Source organism: Vitis vinifera, chromosome 11, assembly GCF_030704535.1.
Source record: "Vitis vinifera cultivar Pinot Noir 40024 chromosome 11, ASM3070453v1".
Taxonomy (NCBI): domain Eukaryota; kingdom Viridiplantae; phylum Streptophyta; class Magnoliopsida; order Vitales; family Vitaceae; genus Vitis; species Vitis vinifera.
Genome location: NC_081815.1, coordinates 19458776 through 19481190, shown reverse-complemented (window position 1 = coordinate 19481190; position 22415 = coordinate 19458776). Strand labels below are relative to the sequence as shown.

At 33.4% G+C, this 22415-nt stretch overlaps 1 protein-coding gene and 1 pseudogene across 1 annotated transcript; one reads left to right on the top strand and one right to left on the bottom strand.

Annotated features, from left to right (window-relative positions):
- Positions 1-11861: 11861 nt before the first annotated feature.
- Positions 11862-13728, top strand: LOC100251288 (protein DETOXIFICATION 16-like; annotated as a pseudogene).
- A 2656-nt stretch (positions 13729-16384) lies between these two features.
- On the bottom strand, positions 16385-18091 carry LOC100256441 (transcription factor MYB36). The gene is made up of 3 exons (XM_002270730.4): positions 17801-18091; positions 17531-17660; positions 16385-17294 (listed from the first exon to the last, which is right to left on the bottom strand). The coding sequence occupies exons 1-3, from the start codon at positions 17934-17936 to the stop codon at positions 16466-16468; spliced, it is 1095 nt and encodes a 364-aa protein (XP_002270766.1). The 5' UTR covers positions 17937-18091; the 3' UTR covers positions 16385-16465.
- Between the last annotated feature and the right edge of the window lie 4324 nt (positions 18092-22415).

Sequence of the window (22415 nt, the reverse complement as noted above, 5' to 3'; positions counted from 1 at the left end):
ATGCTTATTATAGGGGATGGGAAGCCCTTTTATAGGCTTTCCAATTGGCTTCCATTAATATTCCCATTAATGAGTATTAATGGAAGTCATAAATAATACTTAATTAACATTTATTATAATTAATGTGGTGGCATTCATTACTTTAGTTATAACACTCCCCTTTGGATGTCCACCACATTGAAGAATATGCCTCATTAAAACCTTGTTACTAAAAAAACCTATGGGAAAAACCTAGTAAAAGAAAAATAGTACAATATTCTTATAATTCTTTAAGTTGCTCTTGGTATGTTAAGACTGCCTCGTTAAAAACCTTGCTAGTAAAACCCAGTAGGAAAAAACTTGGACGAAGGAAAAAAGAGTACAGTACACTAACACCCTTTTACAAGCATACTCCTCCTCATGTCGATATCCTTGAGTTGATGCATTCCAATCCTGTGTATTAACTTCTTGAATGTTGAGGTTGGCAATGATTTTGTGAATAAATCTACTAGATTATCACTTGAGCGTATTTATTGCACATCAATTTCACCACTCTTTTGGAGTTCATGTGTATAAAAGAATTTTGGTGAAATGTGTTTAGTTCTATTTCCATTAATATAACCCCCTGTTATTTGTGCAATACATGCAACATTATCTTCAAATAATATTGTCGGGTCACCTTTGATAGAGGAGAGTCCACATGATTCCCGAATATGCTAGATCATAGATCTTAGCCATATACATTCACGACTTGCTTCATGAATTGCCAGTATTTCTGAATGATTTGATGATGTGGCCACCATTGTTTGTTTGACAGGTCTCCATGAAATAGCAATGCCATTGCAATTAAACACATACCCTATTTGTGACCTACCTTTATGTAGATCTAAAATATATTGTGCATTTGCATATCCAACCAATTATTGCTTTAATTCCTTTGAGTAAAATAGACCTATATTAGTAGTTCCGCAAAAATAACGCAATATATGTTTGATACCATTCCAATGTCTTCGAGTTGGAGTAGAATTGTATCTTGCTAATAAATTGACAGAAAAAACAATGTTTGGATGTGTACAATTGGCAAGATACATAAGTGCACCAATAGCACTAAGATATGGTACTTCAGGACCAAGTGATTCTTCGTCTTTTTCGCAAGGATGAAATGGGTCCTTTTTCTTCATCATTTCTTATGATATCGGAGGCCACTTGGAAAGCGAAAATATTGTTAATAACAATATTATTTCGATCTCCTTTTTCTCCCGTGTGCACATAACTTATTGAGATCTCACAATTTTCAGGTACTTGTACCTCTTCAAGGGCTTCTAGTTCAATATGTGCCTCTTCATGGGCTTTTTGTATTATTTGTACCTCTTATGGGGCTATAGATTTATCAATTTTAAACTGATCAGTTGTTTTGATGGCCTCGTCTAGAGTGCCAAGTTTTTCTTGGGTTCTCCTATTCCAGGGAGTTACATCCTTTGAGCCGACGGGTCTATCACACTTCAAGCGTATCTTAGATTCATTTGTTAACTGTCCTACAAGGACATCAATCCATGTTAGAGTATTTGCAGTTGGGATATGTGACTTTGTCACTTTCTTTGTATCAATGAATGCATCTGGTAATTGATTTGCAAGATTTTGCAAATAAATGATTCTTTGAACTTCTAGTTCACATTGGCTTGTACGAGGATCAAGATGGGTCATAGTAGATGTCTTCCAACTAATTTCTCTTCGTTCTTCAAGAATCTACTTTTCTCTCCCTAATGATGGGAAAACACTCTCATTAAAATGACAATCCGCAAAGCGTGCTATAAAAATATCGCATATCAAAGGTTCAAGATATCTTATGATAGATGGAAAATCAAAACCTACATAAATACCAAGTCTTCATTGAGGACCCATTTTAGTGCATTGTGTAGGTGCAATTGGTACATATACTATACAACCAAAGATTCATAAGTGAGAGATATTTGGTTGTTTTTCCAAGCACAAGTTGTGAAGGGGAGTATTCATGGTAAGTTGTAGGTCGAATACGAACTAAAGCTGCAGCATGCATAATAACATGTCGATCCTCAGGTAGAAATAGGTAATTTGGTTTTCATTAGTAATGGTCGAGCTATTAATTGGAAACGTTTGATGAAGGATTCTGCTAAATCATTTTGGGTATGAGTATGAGCAATAGGATGCTCAATATTTATCCTTACTGACATGCAATAGTTAATGAATTTTTGAGAAGTACATTCAGCAGCATTATCAAGACGTATTGTCTTAATTGGATAATCTGGAAATTGTGCTCGTAATTTGATTATTTGTGCAAGGAGTCTAGCAAAGGCAACATTACGTGTAGAAATGAGACAAACATGTGACCACCTAGTAGAAACATCTATTAAGATCATAAAATAATGGAATGGTCCACATGGTGGATGGATAGACCCACATATGTCCCCATGTATTCTTTCTAAAAAGACTGGTGACTCAGATATGACTTTAGAAAAAGATGGTCTGACTATCAATTTACCTTATGAGCAGGCAGCACATGAGTATTCATTGGACAAAAGAATCTTCAGGTTTTTTAGTGGATGCCCATGTGAGTGTTCAATTATTCAACGCATCATTGAAGACCCTGGTCGACCTAGCCTGTCATGCCAAATGACAAAAACTTTTGGGTCGTTGAACTTCTGATTCATGACAACATATGATTCAATAGGCTTTTTAGTTGTATGACACAACCCAGAGGACAAAGCCAGGAGTTTTTCCATTATAAGCTTCTGGCCAGATATAATGGAAGTAATGTAAAGATATTCTACATTATCTTCATTCATAGTTTCAATATGATATCCATTTATGCAAATATCTTTAAAATTGAGCAAATTTCTTTTGGATTTGCTAGAATATAAAGCATCATTTATATGGAATCTAGTTCCATTTGGTAACGTTATGTTTGCTCTTCCAGAGCCTTCAACTAAGTTTGTAGTATCAGATATAGTACTTACATTAGCTTTTATTAATGTCAATTCGAGGAAAATATCTTTTATCTCGAAGAATTGTGTGTGTGGTTGCACAGTCTGCGAGACATACATCATCCTCATTCATCTTGAGACCAAATAACACATGGATTTAAGATATAACTAAAAAAAAAACAAGGCATAATGTAAATAACAACAAAAAATTAGATGTAAATATAAGAAATAATAATGTTATTTGATATATAAAGTAACATCAATCAATATTAATCTTCTCATCATTTATTTAATGGTCTATTTTTTCACTAGGACCTCCAAAGAAATCAATGTCATAGTAGGTTAGGTCCAATCCCTCACCATCGGTAAAGTTCATCTTATCTCTTTTCCTTTTGCTTTTATTGATGTTTGGTAAAGGTCGACCAAATGTTTGGACGTACGATAGGTACGTGACCAATGCCCCTTCTTACCACATCTATAACAATTATTCTCATGGTTCTTAGGAGGTTTATCTTATAAATACTTCCCATTTTCTTGTTGCCTCAGTATTGTTCCATTTTTGGTGGTGCAATGAGGTTTTCCTTTTTTGAGAATTATTACTATAAGAACCATGGTATCGGAGATTTCTTCCATGACCACAACCATGTCCTCGTTCTCGTCCACATCCACGAGTTTGGGACGATATTCCATTCACTTTAGGGAATGGTTCAAATCCAGTTGGACGAGACTGGTGATTTCTCATCAAAAGTGAGAAAACAAAGGCTATGTTTAGTTAAGAAAAACACCCAAAATGGGGGGTGAATTGGGTTTTTAAAATCTTTTCAATCACAACAAAATTAAACAAAATATAAGCAAAGTAAAGAGATAGAGTTTAGAGAATTCAAACTCGGGTTTATAGAATTCAAACTCGGGTTTATAGTGGTTCGGCACTTCCTTGCCTACGTCCACTCTCCTCAACCTTCTAATCGAGTGAGGGTTCCACTAACTTGAAGCTTCAACCAAGCTTCCAATCTTCTTACACTTGGATTCCGACTCCAATGGGCTCTTACACAACCTCTTCAAGATTCAACCCTCTTGAAGGCTTTAACACTCAGATTGTTACAAAATATAATCACTCAACCTAGCTTAAAGATGGCTCAAATACAAGACAAAGCTAGGATGACAACAAAAGTGCACTAAAGGATATGCAAGTGGTGATTTAATGCACTTATGAAAGAAATGAGAGCTTTTTGATCAAGAACAAGTAGGTGGGCTTTGAATGCAAGTGTTCTCTTGTCAATAAATGAAGTGGAGCTCTTAATTTATAGGTTTCTAAGCTCGGGAGTCAAAATCAGCAAAAGGCAACCTCGTCCGGTCGAGCTAGGGGTCGACCGGTTCACTAACCGTTGGAGCATTTAATGCATGACAAGTTACCGTTGCCTCAACCGGACCTCGACCGAACGACCTCAACCGGTCGACCGGTTCCTCAACCAGTTGACCGGTTGGCCATAGCCTCGACAGGTTGAGCCTTTTTGGCCCTAAAAAACCTATTTTTTGATTCTTTTCTTTTCTAACACTTAGGCAAGGTCTTTAGGTAAATTATTAAGCCAATTTTGAAACATTTTGCCTAAGGTAAATTAGTTAAAAAATCGGGTTTTAATGAAGTCGACGTTTTAAAGAATAAACCGAGTTTTCTAAGATGCATGAAAACGTATGAAAATCCTAAGTGCACTCATGCATTCATCTTACATTAGTTTCCTATGATCTCAAGTCTTCCAAGCGTCTCGATCTTATATCCATTTGATCCTTTGATGAATTTTCGAGTTTATACCTGAGATTCTTAAACATTAAACCAATTAGTTACTTAACCATGGTTTGTTATCATCAAAACCCGATTAGGAGAACCCTTGGGCTAACAAAAAGTTTTTTTTTTTTTTTAACCTTCATGGAGATGATGATGAAGGAAAATTTTTGTTTTTGCGCAATCCTAAAGGGATGCTTGATTTCTTTCTTTGATCATAGCTTTAAGATTCATTTCATCAAGATGTATTTCAACATCAAGGATCCAAGATAGATAATTATTTCCCAAAAGGTTAAGTGTCACAAATTCGAGTTTTGTGAGATTCGACATTGTCAAATAACTTCATATATACAATAAAACAATATTATTAGAATCAATTATAATAAATTGATAGCATTGGTATGACTTTGATTATAAACAAAATCAAATAATTTTTTTATAACTTTTAACAATATATAACAAAACAAATCAACAATAATATAAATATGTAAAATTTTATTCTATATAAATAACTTCAAGTTTAAGATACGAGAATTACCTTCAGAGCAATTCGTGCTGATAATGTGTTGTAAAACAAGGATAAATGCAATGCAAATAAAGTAGTAGAGATAATTATATATTACTTTGATAATAATATATAATAGGGAAGAAGAAATCACAAAAGAGAATGAAAGACAGAGAGAATGAGAGAAAGTAAGAAATTTCTTTCTTGCTTAGGGATGCTTATTAAAAGGAATGGGAAACCCTTTTATAGGTTTTCCAATTGGCTTCCATTAATATTTCCGTTAATGAATGTGAATGGAACTCATAAATAACATTAATGGTTTCCATTAATGAGTATTAATGGAAGTCATAAATAATACTTAATTAACATTTATTATAATTAATGTGGTGGCATCCATTACTTCAGTTATAACATATTGATGTTGTTGTTATTATTATTATTATTATTATATTTATCGTTATTGTCATTGTTGTTATTATTGTTGTTGTGTTATTATTATATAAAAAATTGATCAGCTAAGCATTAGAAAACAAGATTTAGATAAGAAAAAAAGGAGAATATAATTGTAAAGGTATCAAAAGATGGTTTCATATGGTCTTAGTGAACCATTTATTATAATTAATGTGGTGGCATCCATTACTTCAGTTATAACATATTGATGTTGTTATTATTATTATTATTATTATTATTATATTTATCGTTATTGTCATTGTTGTTATTATTGTTGTTGTGTTATTATTATATAACAAATTGATCAGCTAAGCATTAGAAAACAAGATTTAGATAAGAAAAAAAGGAGAATATAATTGTAAAGGTATCAAAAGATGGTTTCTTATGGTCTTAGTGAACCATTTTCATGACTTGCTAATTTTTCATTAGTTGCTATTTTTCAACATGACCGAGAAGTTATAGGGTGCCCTAGAAATAAAATTCCAATTAAGAAATATGTTTCTCCAACATCATTAGATTAATGAATAATTACTAGTATCAAGAATAGTAAAGTGCCTAATCCATGAGCACCTTATCCTCACTTGGAGTTCTTTGGAGTTCTAGTCTTAATCAATAGAGCAATCTTGTCTACCTTATTGGCATGGCGGTAGGTGTATATTTAGTTAAAAAATTTATGTCTCCAACATCATTAAATTAAAATTGGGGTATAGTAATTGACGAATAACTACTAGTATCAAGAATAGTGTACTTGTGCTTTGTAAGTAAATTTGTCCATCTGTTTCGATTGAGTTGTTACTTATTTTACATAAATTCTGCTTATTTATTTCCATGTATGGAAATTTTGAGAAAGATTTCATGTGTTAATTATTTAGTATGCATTATCAATGTCCCAACACTCCAAGATATTTCCAACCAAGTTTTTAAAATGAGTTTCATCCACCTTTTTTCTTTCATCTTCTTTCTTCAATTTTTCATTCACCGTTAAAGGAGCATTTAAAGGTTCATAACCAACCATGCCAAATTTGTGTAGGATATTCAACATACCTCTTTTAGCAAATAAACGCATGATCTTCTTGATGGAATTCAAATCCTAAAAATAATGCAGCAATCTCTTGTCACTCATTTCATTTTTATTTTTTTTTTCATCATTTTTTTTAAATTTTTCAATCATTTTTTCATCATTTCCAATAAAAAAAAATCAAATCATCAACATAAAGAACAACAATAAGGATCTTAAAGCTACCTTTGGCTTTGAAATATAGAGTAGCTAGACTCACTCTTGCTTCTATTAAAGTCATTTTCAATGAAGTAGCTAGTGATTTAAATATACCAAACATGAGGTTTCAAATCGTACAAAGCCTTTTTCAACTTATAAACATTGTTTCCTAGGCCAATAACAACAAAGTCTTGAGATTTTTTAGTACAAATTTTTCTATTCAAATCTCCATTCAAAAATGTAGATTTTTTACATCAAGTTGGTACAATAACCAACCTTTCTCCACAACCACAACAATGATAGCTCTAATAGTGTCAAGACGAGCAATAGGAGCAAAAGTCTTATGGAATTGCGATCAACCTTGCATCAAACATTTAAACCCTACTATCAAAATGGTGTTTCACTCCTATGGATCCACTTTACTCTAATCATCTCCTTGCCACTCTATTTTATATTACCATGTTGCATTTTTCTTATGACATCAATTTCTTGGTCCATTGTTTTCCTCCAATCTTCATTTTTTTTATTGCCTCTTCAAAGCTTTGAGGTTGTAATGAAAAAATTGCATATCTTATAAATGCCATTCAAATTCCTCATTTTTCTTGGAGTTAAAGATGGTGATGATGAGCATGAAGTTGAAGACTCGGTTGAGGATGGTAATGAAACTAAACTTAGGGAGTTTTGAGGTGATTAAATTGAGTTTTCACCATTATCATTTTCCATGGGGGCTTTGGTTGGACTTCATAAAAGAAATTTGTTTGTTTGTTTTTAACTTTTCTTTCTTCCCAATTCCAAGTAGTTTTTTCATTAAAAAAATGATATCTCTATTTATCATCAACTTATTTGATTCTAGGTTTTATAGCTTTCAGCCCTTTGATTTTGAGTTTTAATCCATGGAACTACAATTTTCACTTGCTTCATCCACATTACTCCTCTTTTCCTTTGGTACTTGTGAATAACATATTTAACCAAACTCTATCAAATGTCTCCTGAATGGTGTTCTTTCACCCCATGTTTCAATTGGAGTTATGTTTAACAATGCCTCTATTAGGCATCTATTCAATAAGCATGCAGTAGTGTTAACAACTTTATCTTGGAAGATTTTAGGTAACTCCTCATGTAGCATTGCTTTTGCTATTTTCATAATAGTTTGACTTTTTTCTTTCACTACTTCATTTTGTTGAAGAGTATATGTAGTAATGAGTTATCTCTCAACCTCTTCATCTTAACAAAACTTCCCAAATTGGCATGGAGCATATTTTTTGCTTTTGTTACTTCTCAAGGTCTTTACATAACAACCGCTTTATTTTTCAATAAAACTCTTGAAAATTTTTAAGGCAGCTAACATTTTAAAATTTTACCTCTTAAAGAATACCAAATAATTGTTTCAAATGCCTCTTTTTCTCTCCATGAAACATCAGGGTGAATGTGATCAAATGCCTCCTTTTCATTCCATGAAACTCCCTTGGGAAATACTTGTTTATGATATTTTCCAAGAACACAACTTTTACATACTTCATTCTTTTTTTCAATGGTGTTAGGCAGTCCTTATACTATCTTCTTTTAGCAGAGCAACTTCAAATTTATCTTGAAGTTCAAAGTGCTCAAACCTGCTATGCAAAACCATTCTTTTTTAACATCTTATACTTTGAAAGCCACATTCTTAGCATATCTGAAGACAATTGGAATGCATGTTTTTTTTCTTTCTATTTCTATCTTCTTCACTACACTTCTTCATTGTCTCTTATCATAGATGGTGCACTCATTGTCTTTGAAGTGAAGCTTGTACTCTTTACCACGCAAAGCAAATATTGATTTAAAGCTGAAACAAGCAAAATATCTCTAATATATTTGGTTCCTATATTAGATTGGATACCAATTTTGTCTTTTCCCTTTACATGCACCAGATGACCCTTTACCTATTTTGACTTGTGAGTTTATGGTTATATTCATGTCAAGAAAAATATCTTTATTACAAAACATGTGGTTTGTGTAACCAATATCAACAAACCACATATTATTCATTTTCTCAATAGTACTTCAACAAACATATTTTTTATCTTCTTTTTCTTCACTACAACTTATTTTTTTTTTTATCATTCTAAGTCTACAATTTTTTTTAACAAGCCCAATTTCTTTTTCTTTTTTTAATATAATTAAAGAATTATGGCTTCCCTTTAAACCAACAATCCTCTTCAACATGACTATTTTTTTTTTCAAATATTACATTTTTGGAATGCATTAGTGAATTTTCTTCCACTATTGAATCTATCTCTACCTCTTCCATTTCTTCCTCTACCACGTCCTCATCTATTTCTACCAATCCTGGATTACAAATATTACATTTTAGAATGCATTAGTGAATTTTCTTTCACCGTTGAATCTTTCTTTACCTCTAATATTTTTGTCTCTTCCTCTTTCTCATTTGTTTCTACCAACTCTAAATGAATCGCTTTTTATTTTCATTGCTTGTGGGTTTGTTTTCAACATATCTTGAGTTAATGCTCAACTTGGACTAAAATGCACTTTCAATTGATTTTTCATAATGCCTCAATAATCCCTGTAAATAAGTTTTTAAGACCCAGATGGCTCATGTAAGTTTAACAAAAAGAGGTCTTTTTATTTCTTCAACCATAGCTAGAATTTGGTCAAATTTATCAAGTAGGCTAATTAAAAGTGTCTCAACAAGTCTTTTATCACTATTTTTTTTCCACAGTGTGACTAAATCTAATTTGCTAAGTCCATGAATTTGGAAGAAAACTCATTTAAAATTCCATTTTTCCTCGTGTTCCTATTTTTAAGCTTTCTTCGTAAAGTTTGGAGCATTACTGATCATGTTCTTCTATTTCCTTGGAACTCCTATTGATGGATGTCTCATGCTTCTTTTGCTTTGGAAGCTCTCATAATTCTTGGGAAAATAATATTGTCAACACCTTATTGAATAAAAAAATAAAAAATAAAAAATCCTTTGAATCCATTTTTCAATTCTCAACAATTTTAACTAATGATCTTTTTCAATTAGAGTCGCTATTGTTGCATTTTTTAGGTTCACTCAAAGCTATTTTCAACAAAATCCCAAACATCTTGAAACATAAATGATAGTTTCATTGTCACACACCAAAAATCATGGTTTTCCCCTTCAAATAATGGAATAAAAGAAAATTGAGAACTTATACTTTAGTTACTTGTACTAGCTTGTTGTAGTATGTGGCTCATATTAAGGGAAAGACATATATGGAGAAAAAATGGGCAAATGTTGGAGTGGAGCGGAGTGGAATGACGACATTTGTCATTCAAGCTTGTATTTTTATTGTTAAGGGCAAATGATGGGTTGGAGGGTGTGGGGGAGAGTTCAGTTCAGGGGTATTTTTGGAATTTCATTACTTGAGGGTTAGTATAAATACTCTTTTATGTAACCCTAATTTGATATATAGTAAAAGTCTTCTTCCCTGTTCTAGTGGACGTAGACAATATGCCGAACCACGTTAAATTTGTGTGTGTGTTTTTTCGTTTTTCTTTAATTTTTCACCAAGAATCATTGCACGAAAATCAACATAAACCCTGATTTACTCTACAAATCCTTGATTTTTCTACTTCAAGGGTGAAGGTTCCTTGTTATTTTCCTTCTCAAATAGCAACTGAGTTGTTGAGCTCATTAATCACAACTTTGATTTTACACAATCTTATTGAACCACAACAATACCGTCTTCTTCTCTTTCTCTTTCTTCTTGGGTTGAAGCATTGAAAAAAAAAAGGCAATAGAGAGAGAACCACCTACTTATACCTTATTTCCTTATACAAAATCCTTTTATATTTACCATTTCTCTCCTCCACCAAACCCTAGCTTCATTGCCAAGGATTCCGGTCTTTAGGAAGAAAAGAAAACTTAGAATTCCCCCTCTCTGATATAATATGTGTTTATCAAGATTCCATAAATAAGGAGTGTGCCACTAGAGACAAAAGACAAGAAGAATGCTTGGAGAAAGAAGAGAAAGTACGAGTTTGGGAGAAAACCTACAAACACAAAGCTATCCAACAACAAAACAATTTGAAGAGTTAAGAGTAGGATATGAAAATGTAAAATTGTTGGCTTGTATTCAACTTTTGTTGGTTATTATTTCAATAAAAAACATGGGATAAAAATTGAAAATAAAAAGGATATTTAAAAACGCAAGACTCAACTGAAACTTGATATCTTTTATATGTATATATATATATATATATATATTATGAAAGAAGACTAAAAAGTAGAATACCTACAAATACAATTGAAAAATGAACCACACTAATCTTCAAAACTAAACTTTCTAACATCTTTAGGGAAATTTGACCACCAAATAATTAATTCTAAATTACAATACTTTTCTTAGTCAAGCAATCTGTTATTTTATTTGCTTCCTTATAAATATGATGATAATTATAAATATTTAGATCTTAAGATAACTTTCAAATATCCCCTATTAAGAACATAATAGAACTAGGAATATTACTCCTTTTATTATAACAATCTATAACTATTCTCGAGTCTCCCTCAAATCTCTAGGTTTAAGAACTCATTGTTCTTGGCAATTAAAATGTCATCTTTTAAAGTCATACACTCTACAATAATTATTAAAGTATTATTTATATGCCTACTTGTAACCATTTTTATAGTACCATTATAGTCTCTAATTACCCATCTTGAAACACTTTTATTCTCTATCCTTGAACCATTAAATTTTATTTGAATCTTCCATTATTCTCTACATTTTAGTCTCTAATTACCTATATGCCTTGTTTTTTTGTTTTTTTATATTCCACTACTAATTTATTTGAAGATTGCAATCCACATTTTTAACAAATTTAATCAATTAAATGTCTCTACATGGATGAATAATATTCACACAAAATATAAACACAAAAAACTAATTTTTATATGAGTGACACATTATGTAACATTTTCTTTGTGATGTTTTTAGCATTAATTTCACTTTTGTTTAATAGGTAGGAATGGGAAGTGAATTAGACACCTTCTGCGGTCAGTCATTTGGAGCAAAACAATATCATATGCTTGGTGTACACAAGCAAAGAGCCATGGTTGTGCTTCTATTGGTTAGCATTCCTGTTGCTTTTATTTGGAACAATACAGGCCATATTCTTGCATCATTGGGACAAGATCCAGAAATATCAGCTGAAGCCGGACTTTATGCTCACTTTATGATACCTAGCATTTTCGCTATTGCGCTTCTACAATGCCATATCAGATTCTTACAAGCTCAAAATACTGTGGTTCCTATGATGATAACCACAGGATTCACAACTCTACTCCACATCTTCGCTTGTTGGATGCTGGTCTTCAAATCAGGGCTGCACTTGCAAATGCCATCTCTTATTGGATCAATGTCCTATTATTAGCAATTTACATTAGGATCTCCCCTTCCTGCAAGAAAACTTGGACAGGTTTTTCAATGCAGGCCTTCCATGATGTGCTAAAGTTTCTAAGACTAGCTATTCCTTCGGCTGTAATGATTTGGTAATCTTCAGGTGCCCTTTCACTCAAATAATAAAATTGTTGTGTATTAGAAATATTAGCTAGAATATATCACGTAGTTTCATTTGTTTGGTGTCTTGGAACAGCTTGGCAATCTGGTCATTTGAAATGATGGTATTGTTATCTGGTCTTCTTCCTAATCCAAAGCTTGAGACATCAGTTCTATCAATCAGGTACCTATCCCATAATTGCACACTTCAAATGAGTATAAAGTTTTAATATAACAATTCCTTAAAGATTTGAACAAATTGGCCACATTACTAATGAATTATGTTTTTTATGTTGTAGCCTTAACACGTCTTCAGTAATTTTCATGATACCCTTCGGATTTAGTGGCGCAATAAGGTATGTTTCAGTTAGTTTAATTGTTAAAACTCCTATAAATCAGCATGTTGCTTCAATTATTCTTTTTTTTTTCCCCCGTTCAGCATAAGAGTTTCAAACGAATTGGGGGCTGGGAGACCACAAGCAGCACAATTAGCAATATATGTTGTGTTATTCATGGTCGCCATAGAAGGCATTTTAGTAGCCACCGCCCTGATCTTAGGGCGTAATTTTTGGGGCTACTCGTATAGCAATGAGGCAAGTGTAGTGAAATATGTTGGAGAAATGATGTTGTTGCTTGCAATATCCCACTTTTTTTATGGCATCCAATCGGTACTTTCAGGTTTGTGCCAATCTGCAGTATGTAGTTACTTATCAATTAGATTGTTCATAACGATCAAAGTTTTTATGCATATTTGCTTATGCTAAAACTATAACCATGAAAAAATGAAAATGCATATATATTAGATATGTCTAACTCTAGTATTAGCCCCACTATGTCTACATGAAATATCTTAAAATACACAAACATATGTTGGTGTTTCCCACTCTTTGGCTCAATTAAGAATTTATTTCTAACTAAAGTTGTTATGAATAAGTAATGAAAACACACTCATCCTATTATCTAAAGAAAAGCTTAATCAACATTTTAATCAATTGGGTGACTCTAATAATATTTGTTAGGCGTGGTTAGAGGAAGTGGCAAGCAAAAAATTGGCGCTTTGGTCAACTTAGGAGCTTATTATCTTGTTGGAGTTCCGCTTGGTGTAGTAATAGCTTTCGTCTATCATGGTGGAGGAAAGGTAACTCTTGCTCTTATCTTCAGTCTTTCTCCCACTTGTCATCTTGAAGAAGAAAAAATTAACCCATTTGAATATCTGCTTGGTACACAGGGACTCTGGACGGGAGTTATAGTTTCACTCTGTGCAAACAATATCTCTTGCAATCGTAATTCTTTGTACTAATTGGGAGAAAGAAGTATAGTTGCTTTCACCGATATCTATGTACGTGTCTCAAAATTTTCTTATTGAATTCGCTAATTCTCTCTTTCATCTCTTTCTTTTGCAGGCAAAGAAGGCTATTGACAGAGTATACGACTATGGCCCTGTGAATGCAGTATCATCAAATTGGCATCGAAGTAACATTGATTTTCTAACTAAATCTATATAAATAATTCTCAATCTTGTTTGTAATTCATGACTAGAAACCAACTTGCATTTAACATGTAAGCCTATTTGGTTCAGCATTCCGGGATTGTTCATTTCCATTAATGTGTATCTTATAAATTGACTTGTTGAAAGCTTGCCAGTAACATGCGTTCTTCATGCCCCTTTGAGAATAATGAACTTCGAAACCCAGAAAGTACTGAATTTTTTGAGATCCTTGATAGCCAGCAAAGTGTCCTTTAGCCGAAACAGTTTATTGACAAACAAATTGTCATTGCCTGTGAGTGATCATCAACACAAATGAATGAGAAGTAATTTGACTCACAATCACTTTTGAACATAAATAACAAAGAATCAGCCTTACCACATTCAAAACTAATTAAGCTGAAATAGACAATTGGTTGATCCAGGGACAAGAGGCTTGTTACAGGCCCTACTGTCCCTGTCGATTAATTGCTTCGTGTATCCTTCAAATGTCCATGGAGAAAGGTGTCTTTCACGTTTTTGACCAATTTTTCCAATTGCAAGTACTGACAACAATGGAGAGAATTAAATGAATTGTTGTTTGCTTATCAACTGGATTGAAAGTTTTGTCGAAATCTTGGCTAGGGACTTGGCCTTAGCCACGGGATGGACTTTGAATCCATGAATAGATCCACTTTCTTTAAATTGTGTTATGAATACCCATTTAATTAGAGCTAAGTACACCAGCATATTGTGGCTGCGGGACAAGTAGCCAAGTTTATTTGGTTGCAATGCATGGATTCTTCTTTCACGGCCTGACACCAATGTGGACTCTGAAGCCCATATTCTTGTTATCCATTGCCCTGACCCTTAGCCCATATTCTTGAGGATAGGGCCACTGCCAGGACAACAGGCTTCTTGTCATATGTCTTCTCCAATTATCCCTAGATAAGAATTGTTCTTGTGAGAAAGAGAAGCCTTATTGCTCTTCTTTTATCTCTACAGAAGAAGATTTGTTCCCATGAGAAAGGCCAATTCGGCCCCACGATGACCACAACTTTCTTGTTACCTTCTTCTGTATCTGTTCTCATGAGATAGAAGCCACTAAAAATAATTGGACCTTAGTGATTGACCACATGCCATTTGGTGCATCATGGTCTGGTTATTAAGATATGTAGCTTGGAGGATTGTAATGGTTGTTGTGTCTCTTTGGTCTCTTATTTGGATAAATCCACATTCTACTGCAGCACCCAAAGTGATTACCACAGTTTGGTATTGGGAATAGCCAACAGTTCTCATTTTGGCTGTCTCTCAAGAACAAGAATGTGGCTTAAAGTCTCAACATAGGGTTACTTAAGAATATATTTGGAAGAAGACAAAAGAAAGCAGAGATTTGAAACAAATTTGTAATTCTCGCTTTGTTTTGTTTTATTTTCCTTGTTTTCATCTGTTATCAATGAAACCCTTGTATTTTGGTTGAATGCATGAAGATAATAGACATGATTGTCTCACGAATTAACCATGTACCTTTTTATAGTCTTCATCCGTCATTATCAGGAACTCGAGAAATGTCCAGCTGCTTGTGAAGAGCCATTGTTCCACTCTTTTGTTCACCAAAACCTTCATCAGTACCATTAATTTCATGTTTATATGAATTTCAGTTTGTTTGTTATCTGCTTTTATCTTCACGTTATTATTTACTTTTGAAAAAAGAAAATCCATGGCTTGATTGTAGCCTTGATGAATTAGCCCACCACACCGCAGCCCTCTCCCAAAGCCTCTTCCTCTTTGTAGCTCAAGCAAAACTGGTAAATATTGGAGAATATGATTTATATTGAGAAACTAAATCTTACAAGCTTATACTTTTAAGAAAATTGAAAAGTTGGCATGGTATTAGAACCTCAATTGGTCATATATTTATTTTCTCAATTTATTAAACTCACATTGAAGCCCAAAAAAGAGAGGCTACACTTCCTACAACTCCAAGCTTTAGGAAAATTGGTAGTTTGATAAATAAATGAGGAATGACATGAGGAGTGACTTCTTAGGTATTACATGCAGAGCTAGGTAACTGAAAAGAAATATGTTTAATCTCTCTCTCTCTCTCAAAAACTAATAGTAAAGGACCATGATTTTAACTACCAAGTGGAATGGCAAAGAACCAAATTGATGGAGGAATACGTTTATTTCCAACTTTCCTTTTTTTTTCTTAGGAAAAGAAGGAGAACAACCCAAATCGATTGAGGAATACAATTATTCCCAACTTCCCTTATTTTTTCTAAGGAAAAGAAGGAGAACAACTTTTTAACATTTTCTCTTTTCTTCTTTACTACTATTTTTTTTTTCTTTATCCAAAATGTAAGAAAATCATTTTCTTTTCTTTTTTTTCCTTTCTTTAGTAGTTTTCAGTAACTAACTCCCGATCTTATTATACTGATAATGTCTAATTTAAATTCAAGAAGACACTAAGGAAATCAACATTATTATTCACATAATTCACAGACCGAGGTAACAGATTCTCCCGTCTTCCTCCACTCTTTATGAGCATTACAAATATATTAAGCTTACATCATCAAACCTTCTATGGTTTGTCACTGCAGATTGTAACCTAATACATAATCTTGGAACATCCCCTCAGACTGAATAACAGAAGTGGAATCCCAAGAGTGTGAGGATGCCGATTTTGTGTCAAAGTCATTAGACCACCAAGCCAAGCTGTCCTTGGAGCCATCTATTTCAGTCATCTGCTCTTCCTGTGGGAGGAAACCAACCATTTTGTTATTAAGGAAGTCATCAAGCTCAGCTTGAAAGGTTGATACTGCTTGTTGTGCAATGTTGGATTGGTCTACACCATCTGGTTTAGACATAATAGGTGCACCCACCATATTTTCGCTGTTGTAGGCCATCGAACTGTCTGAGGAGGGCAAAACATTTAAAGATTTCTCAAATTCATCTCCCTTTGGATTGTTGGTTTTCGGATACTCTTGTTGAAGTGTGATGGAAGCAGTGGGCGGTTCATAGAACCCAGACTTCTGTTCTTGTCCCATCGGGTCAGAACTAGGTGGGGTATGTTGCATCAGAGGGCTGGGGAGCTCATTCTGGAGGTTCTGGATCAGCTTTTCTTGGAGGGGATGCAGCTTGGGCCACAGTGCAGGATTATTGTAGAAAGCAAAGGGGTGTTGCAGGCTCTGAAGCTGCATATGGAGCTGCAGTCTTTCAAGGGCAGAATTGCTTAAGGCCTGTGAATATGGATTATCTTCTACACCAGTTGCATCTTTAGGGTCCTGACCTGCAACCGAAAGTCGATTGAAATGAGATTGTTTACGCTTTCCAAGCAACTTCTTCTTCAGTCTTGTGTTCCAGTAGTTCTTAATGTCATTATCTGTTCTTCCAGGCAATTGGGCTGCAATTACCGACCACCTAGAAGTAGAGGAAATTTGAAAAAAGATCAGCTTTTATACCAAGAAGAGAATTTGAGGGGGGGTGGGGGTGGGGGTGGGGGGACTGCAAGGTATAGAAAGCAAAGCCACATAAAAGGATTTGAATCAATCATGAGCTTAAGAAGTTAGTATATCAGAAAAACCATCATGGACAAAAAAAAAAAAACTGAAGTAACTTAGGCTAAAATTTATAGAGAGAGAAAGAGAGAGAGAGACCTGCTACCAATACTTATATAGAGGTTGCAGATGATGCTGTCTTCCTCTTCAGAGAATCCACCATGCTTGATGTTAGGTCTCAAGTAATTCAACCATCTCAGTCTGCAACTTTTTCCACATCTCTTAAGTCCTGTGAATTAAATTAATTTCCACCAGAAAGGCATACAAATAACTTTTAGAATGTGCAAAATTCCAAACAGGAAGAAAGACACAGATGAAAAAGAGAGGAAGAGGAGGAAAGAGAGAGAGAGAGAGATGCATGTATACTACCTATTTTCTGGGGAAGAGCAATCCAGTTGCCTCCAGTACCATATTGCTCAATGTAAGTTTTAAGCTTAGCATCCTCCTCAGGGGACCATGGTCCCTTCTTCACGTTGGCTTTGTCACAGCATGGAGCTCGACCCATCTCTATGTTTTCCTCTTTCCTCTCTTTCCCCAGCTAATCTGATAGAATATATCTGAAGAAAACTGTCTCTGCTTGTTTGGAAAATCTGCAAAGAGGAAGACCGACCTTTATAGGTAGGAAGAGTGGCTGATGTGATGCTTATGGGGACAAAAAAGTCTTACACCTCACCCTCTCCCTGATCAATATTCAAATATCTCTCTTCTAGGGTTTGTTCAAGGTCCTCTCTCTCTCTCTCTCTCTCTCTCTCTCTCTCTCTCTGCCTTTTGGATTAGTTCGCTTATACAACCAGACAAAGTATAACACGAATTTCTTCTTCTCTTATCTTTTTAAATTGGGAAGCTTCTTCCTTTCATTTATTTATCATTTGAATCCAATGCTACAGGTAATATGAGCAAAAAGAAGCCTCCATCCTCTATGCTTCTTGCCAACATCCTCGATATGTAAGAGAAATTTACACGGCCATTGGCCATCCTGAAATTTTTAATGAAAAAGGAATATCAACCCCCTTGACAATACCAAATTATAATCATCTGAATTCGGATGCATTTTTCTAGACCATGCATTGCTGTACATGGTTCTCGATGAGTGTTTCTTAGGGAAAACAAAACAAAACACATCTCACCAATTTATTTTTCAATGAAGCGAGTTTCGGAAAACTTGCATAACTATAATATGGGGGTGCCCTAGACAAAAGTAGACATGGTCACACAACATGTTAATGTCATTTCTACCAAAACCTTCACAACTAGGCAGGTTCAAGGTCTAGCAAAAAGTGTGTTGGGTAGGTTTGAATCGAGATTTCGCCCTCAATTATCCGAGTTGCAGCCAATCAGAGCATCACAAGGTTCTCTAATTATTGAGGAAAGAAGAACCCTACTGGCCAAGTTGGCTAGGGTTTGCATTAAAGTATTGAGGGAAGGCAATATTTAAGGAGAATGGAAGAAAACACCAAAAGGAAAGGCATGAAAATTCAAAGCTTTTGGAGAGGAGCACCATTCATTGACCTCGGTTTCATACTCTAATATTTGTAAGAGCAATTTTATATTGAAGAATACATGAAAGAGGTCAAGAACCCCACCCACACAGAAGTAACAAGAGGAAAACTATCAAAGTTTGAAAGCACTCACTTCTACAAATACTAATTTCTTATTCATCAAATGGAGTCAGATCTTTGGGATGAAGAAAACATGCTTCTGCTTGTCTTTCTCTCAACCCTAGAATCTCCGCCCATTGGCACTGCATTTCATCATCAGCAAGACCAAAAACTTAAAAAGTCTTTAAGGAGAGCTGGTGAAGGTGGTCCTGATGATAAGAGGATAAACATGGATCACTACTGACTAAATACAAAAAATAATGTGGAATTATTGTACTAACCCTTGCTAGTTTTCGATCCGCTCATCAAAAATTGGTCTAACAGGCCTGTTTCTTATATATATATCCTTTACCTTTTTTGGTAGCAAATGGTCTGGTCGAGCAGAGACATCATGACAGCTGCCTTCTTCCTACAGAGTTGTGAAATAAACTTGATTTAGGGTTACAATGAAATTGTTGTGAATTGTGATGAGTGTACGTAAGTTTCAAATCTAGCCTTTGAGGATTTTTTTTTTTTTTTTGGAGTCTTTGGCAATTAGAAGCTAAAATTGAAGCCAGATCATAAATTCAAGTCAAAAAGGGTATTTGGAAAGTCTGAAACAACTTCCAAAATAAGCCAAAATGGGAATTCCAGGCCACATTAATTTACTTTTTCAAGTTAGAAACCCATTTTAATAAAAAAAATATCTAAACACGTGTATAAATTTTAATGGAACTTTAAGACTTATGATAAGTTTGAAAATTAAAATATAATTAAAATTAGTTAGAAAATTATACATTTTAAAATTATTTGATATTTATATAATTGAGGAAAATAAGTTAAATAAATATGAAGAAGCGTACAAAAATAATTTATTAACTTTAAATCTATTTTCTATTTTCCTTAGTTTTTTTATTTCTTTCCATTTTTCTTCTTTATTTTCTTTCCCTTATATTTTTCTTTCTAAAAACAGAACATAACCTAAAAGAAAAACTTTCAACTTTTTTGAAATCAATATATATCAGGTTTTAGTTATTTATTTTTAGAAAAACAAATTATTCTCTATTTATGATCTTACTCACAAGAGCCCGTAAACATTAATGTTTGGAAAAAAATGTCCTGAAATACTTTGGAGAACTACTATTTCATAACTAATATAAGTAGTTTCAAATATATATGAAATTTAATTGAAGGTTGTTTTACAACCCCGACTTTGAGTTGTTAGGCTAATTAATATTTTTTTTTAAAAAAACTACAGAATTAATGGATTAAGCTTATGCATTTAAAGGTTCAATGAGGCAAACACAAATACGCATAAATCTAGCATGTCACAAGATGTTATCCTCTTGCTATTCCCGAACCACCCATCCCTTCCTTCCCCTTCGCCCGGCCGGTGAGGTTTGATGGAGATTAGACCTTTCAAACGAATAAGTATTGAAATGATGGGAAGAATTTAAGAATTTTAGGTGAGGATCATGACAATGAGAATTAGATATCAATCCCTTGTCTTCACAAACTCTTGGATAAAGTTTAATTACCTATGTAAGTTCCCAGTATAAATTTTTCTTAATCTTTTTCAAATAAAAGCAATAATATCAAAACATGACAAATAAATTCTCTTAAAACATTAAGTTAATATTTTCTTTTAATGACAAGTTATATTTATTAGATTATAAAGTTTGAATCAGTTTTATTATGTTTTGCTCCGAATGTTAGAAATACTTGGTACTACGATCATTGGAGGAACAATACCTCACTACAAGAAAATTGACTTTCAGTGATAAAATATTTTGTCACTAAAAGTCTAAATTTCGTCTGCAAAAATATTTCCCAACGAAAAATGTTTCGTGTCACATTCGTCGCCCTAGACCCGTCGCTAAAAGTATCCCGACAAAAATCCTATTTCGTCGCCCAATATTTTCCCTGATGAAATAAAAATTTTGTTACTAAATATTTTCCCCAACGAAATTTTTCATTAACAAAAGTAAGAATTTTTGCCACTAAAAAATATAAATTTTTGTCCTCAAAGTCGTCAATACTTAGTGCTGACGAATTTATTTTGCTACCAAATATTTTTTGTAACAATTTAATTTCGTCTCCCTAGGCTTTGCAATCCCAACGAAAGTTCCATTTTGTCACTAAAAGTTTTTCTTGATGAAATAGATATTTCATTGCTAAAGGATTTTTTCAACTAAAATATTTATCATTAATACTGACAAATTCATTTCGTTGCTAAATTCTTTTATTTACAAAATGATTTCATCCCTAAAACGTATGCCAGTGAATTATAAATTAGTTGTGGATGATACAACAATCTTCAGCAACAAAAATATTTCATCGGGAAATATCTTTAGTAATAATTTTTTTTTGTTAGGAAATGTATTTACATTTTTTATTTTTCATATTACAAATGTATGGTATTTGGTATTTAAAACATTAATTATAATAGAAAAGTTAATTCTGAAACCTGCTTACAAAAATCAAAATATATATCACATAACTTCATTGGTAATTAATATATGTAACCATAACATGTGATCATAGTAGTATAATATCTATGCTAATATAACTAACAAAGTGTCTCTCACAAAAAACTATATTAGCATAGGCAAAAAAAGGAAATGAACGTCCATCATATGCACATCATAAAAAAAGGGATCATGAGGACCCTTGGCTTGATCGTAGATGACGCAATATTTCTTCAAATTGTTGATGATGTTGTTGGTTTTGTTTTTGTACCAAGGCCTCCAATTGGTCAATTCGATATTGTTGAGTCTCAAGTTGTTGTTGTTGAGTCTCCACAAGTAGTTGAGTCTCAACAAGTCTATGCTCCAACTCAATTTCATGCTCAGAAGATGATGGTCTAGATTTAGAAAATGAGATTGGTTTAGGGCCAAAACCAAGGCCCTTGACATATCCTGATTTTTGTCCCAAAACTCTCTCACAAATTTCTGCCTCAGTCATAGCCACAGCTCCTTCTGCAATAGGCTGGCGTTGGAGCTCCAACATCTTCTCCTATATATGCAAAATAAAAAATAAAACAAAAAAAAAAGAACCAAAACATAATTAATAAGTTAGTAAATTAAAATTTCCATTAAATTTGGGCATGATCTCCCATATTTAGTAGATATTTTTTAAATTATACCTACTATATATAATAAATATAAGCATTGGAATTTCAAATTAGTTAATAATCAAATTGATTTTTAGCACAACAAAACATCCAAGTGCCTTAATTTGTTATTATATGGCAAATAATAGTAGATTTCAAACAAGAATATAGTATTTTTATACAAACATTGTAACATCCCATAAGCACACATAATCCTAAACTTAATTTTAAGCTAAGAAATGCCTAAAAAAGTGTTTATAAACATGTTATCACATAAACAAGAATAATATATACA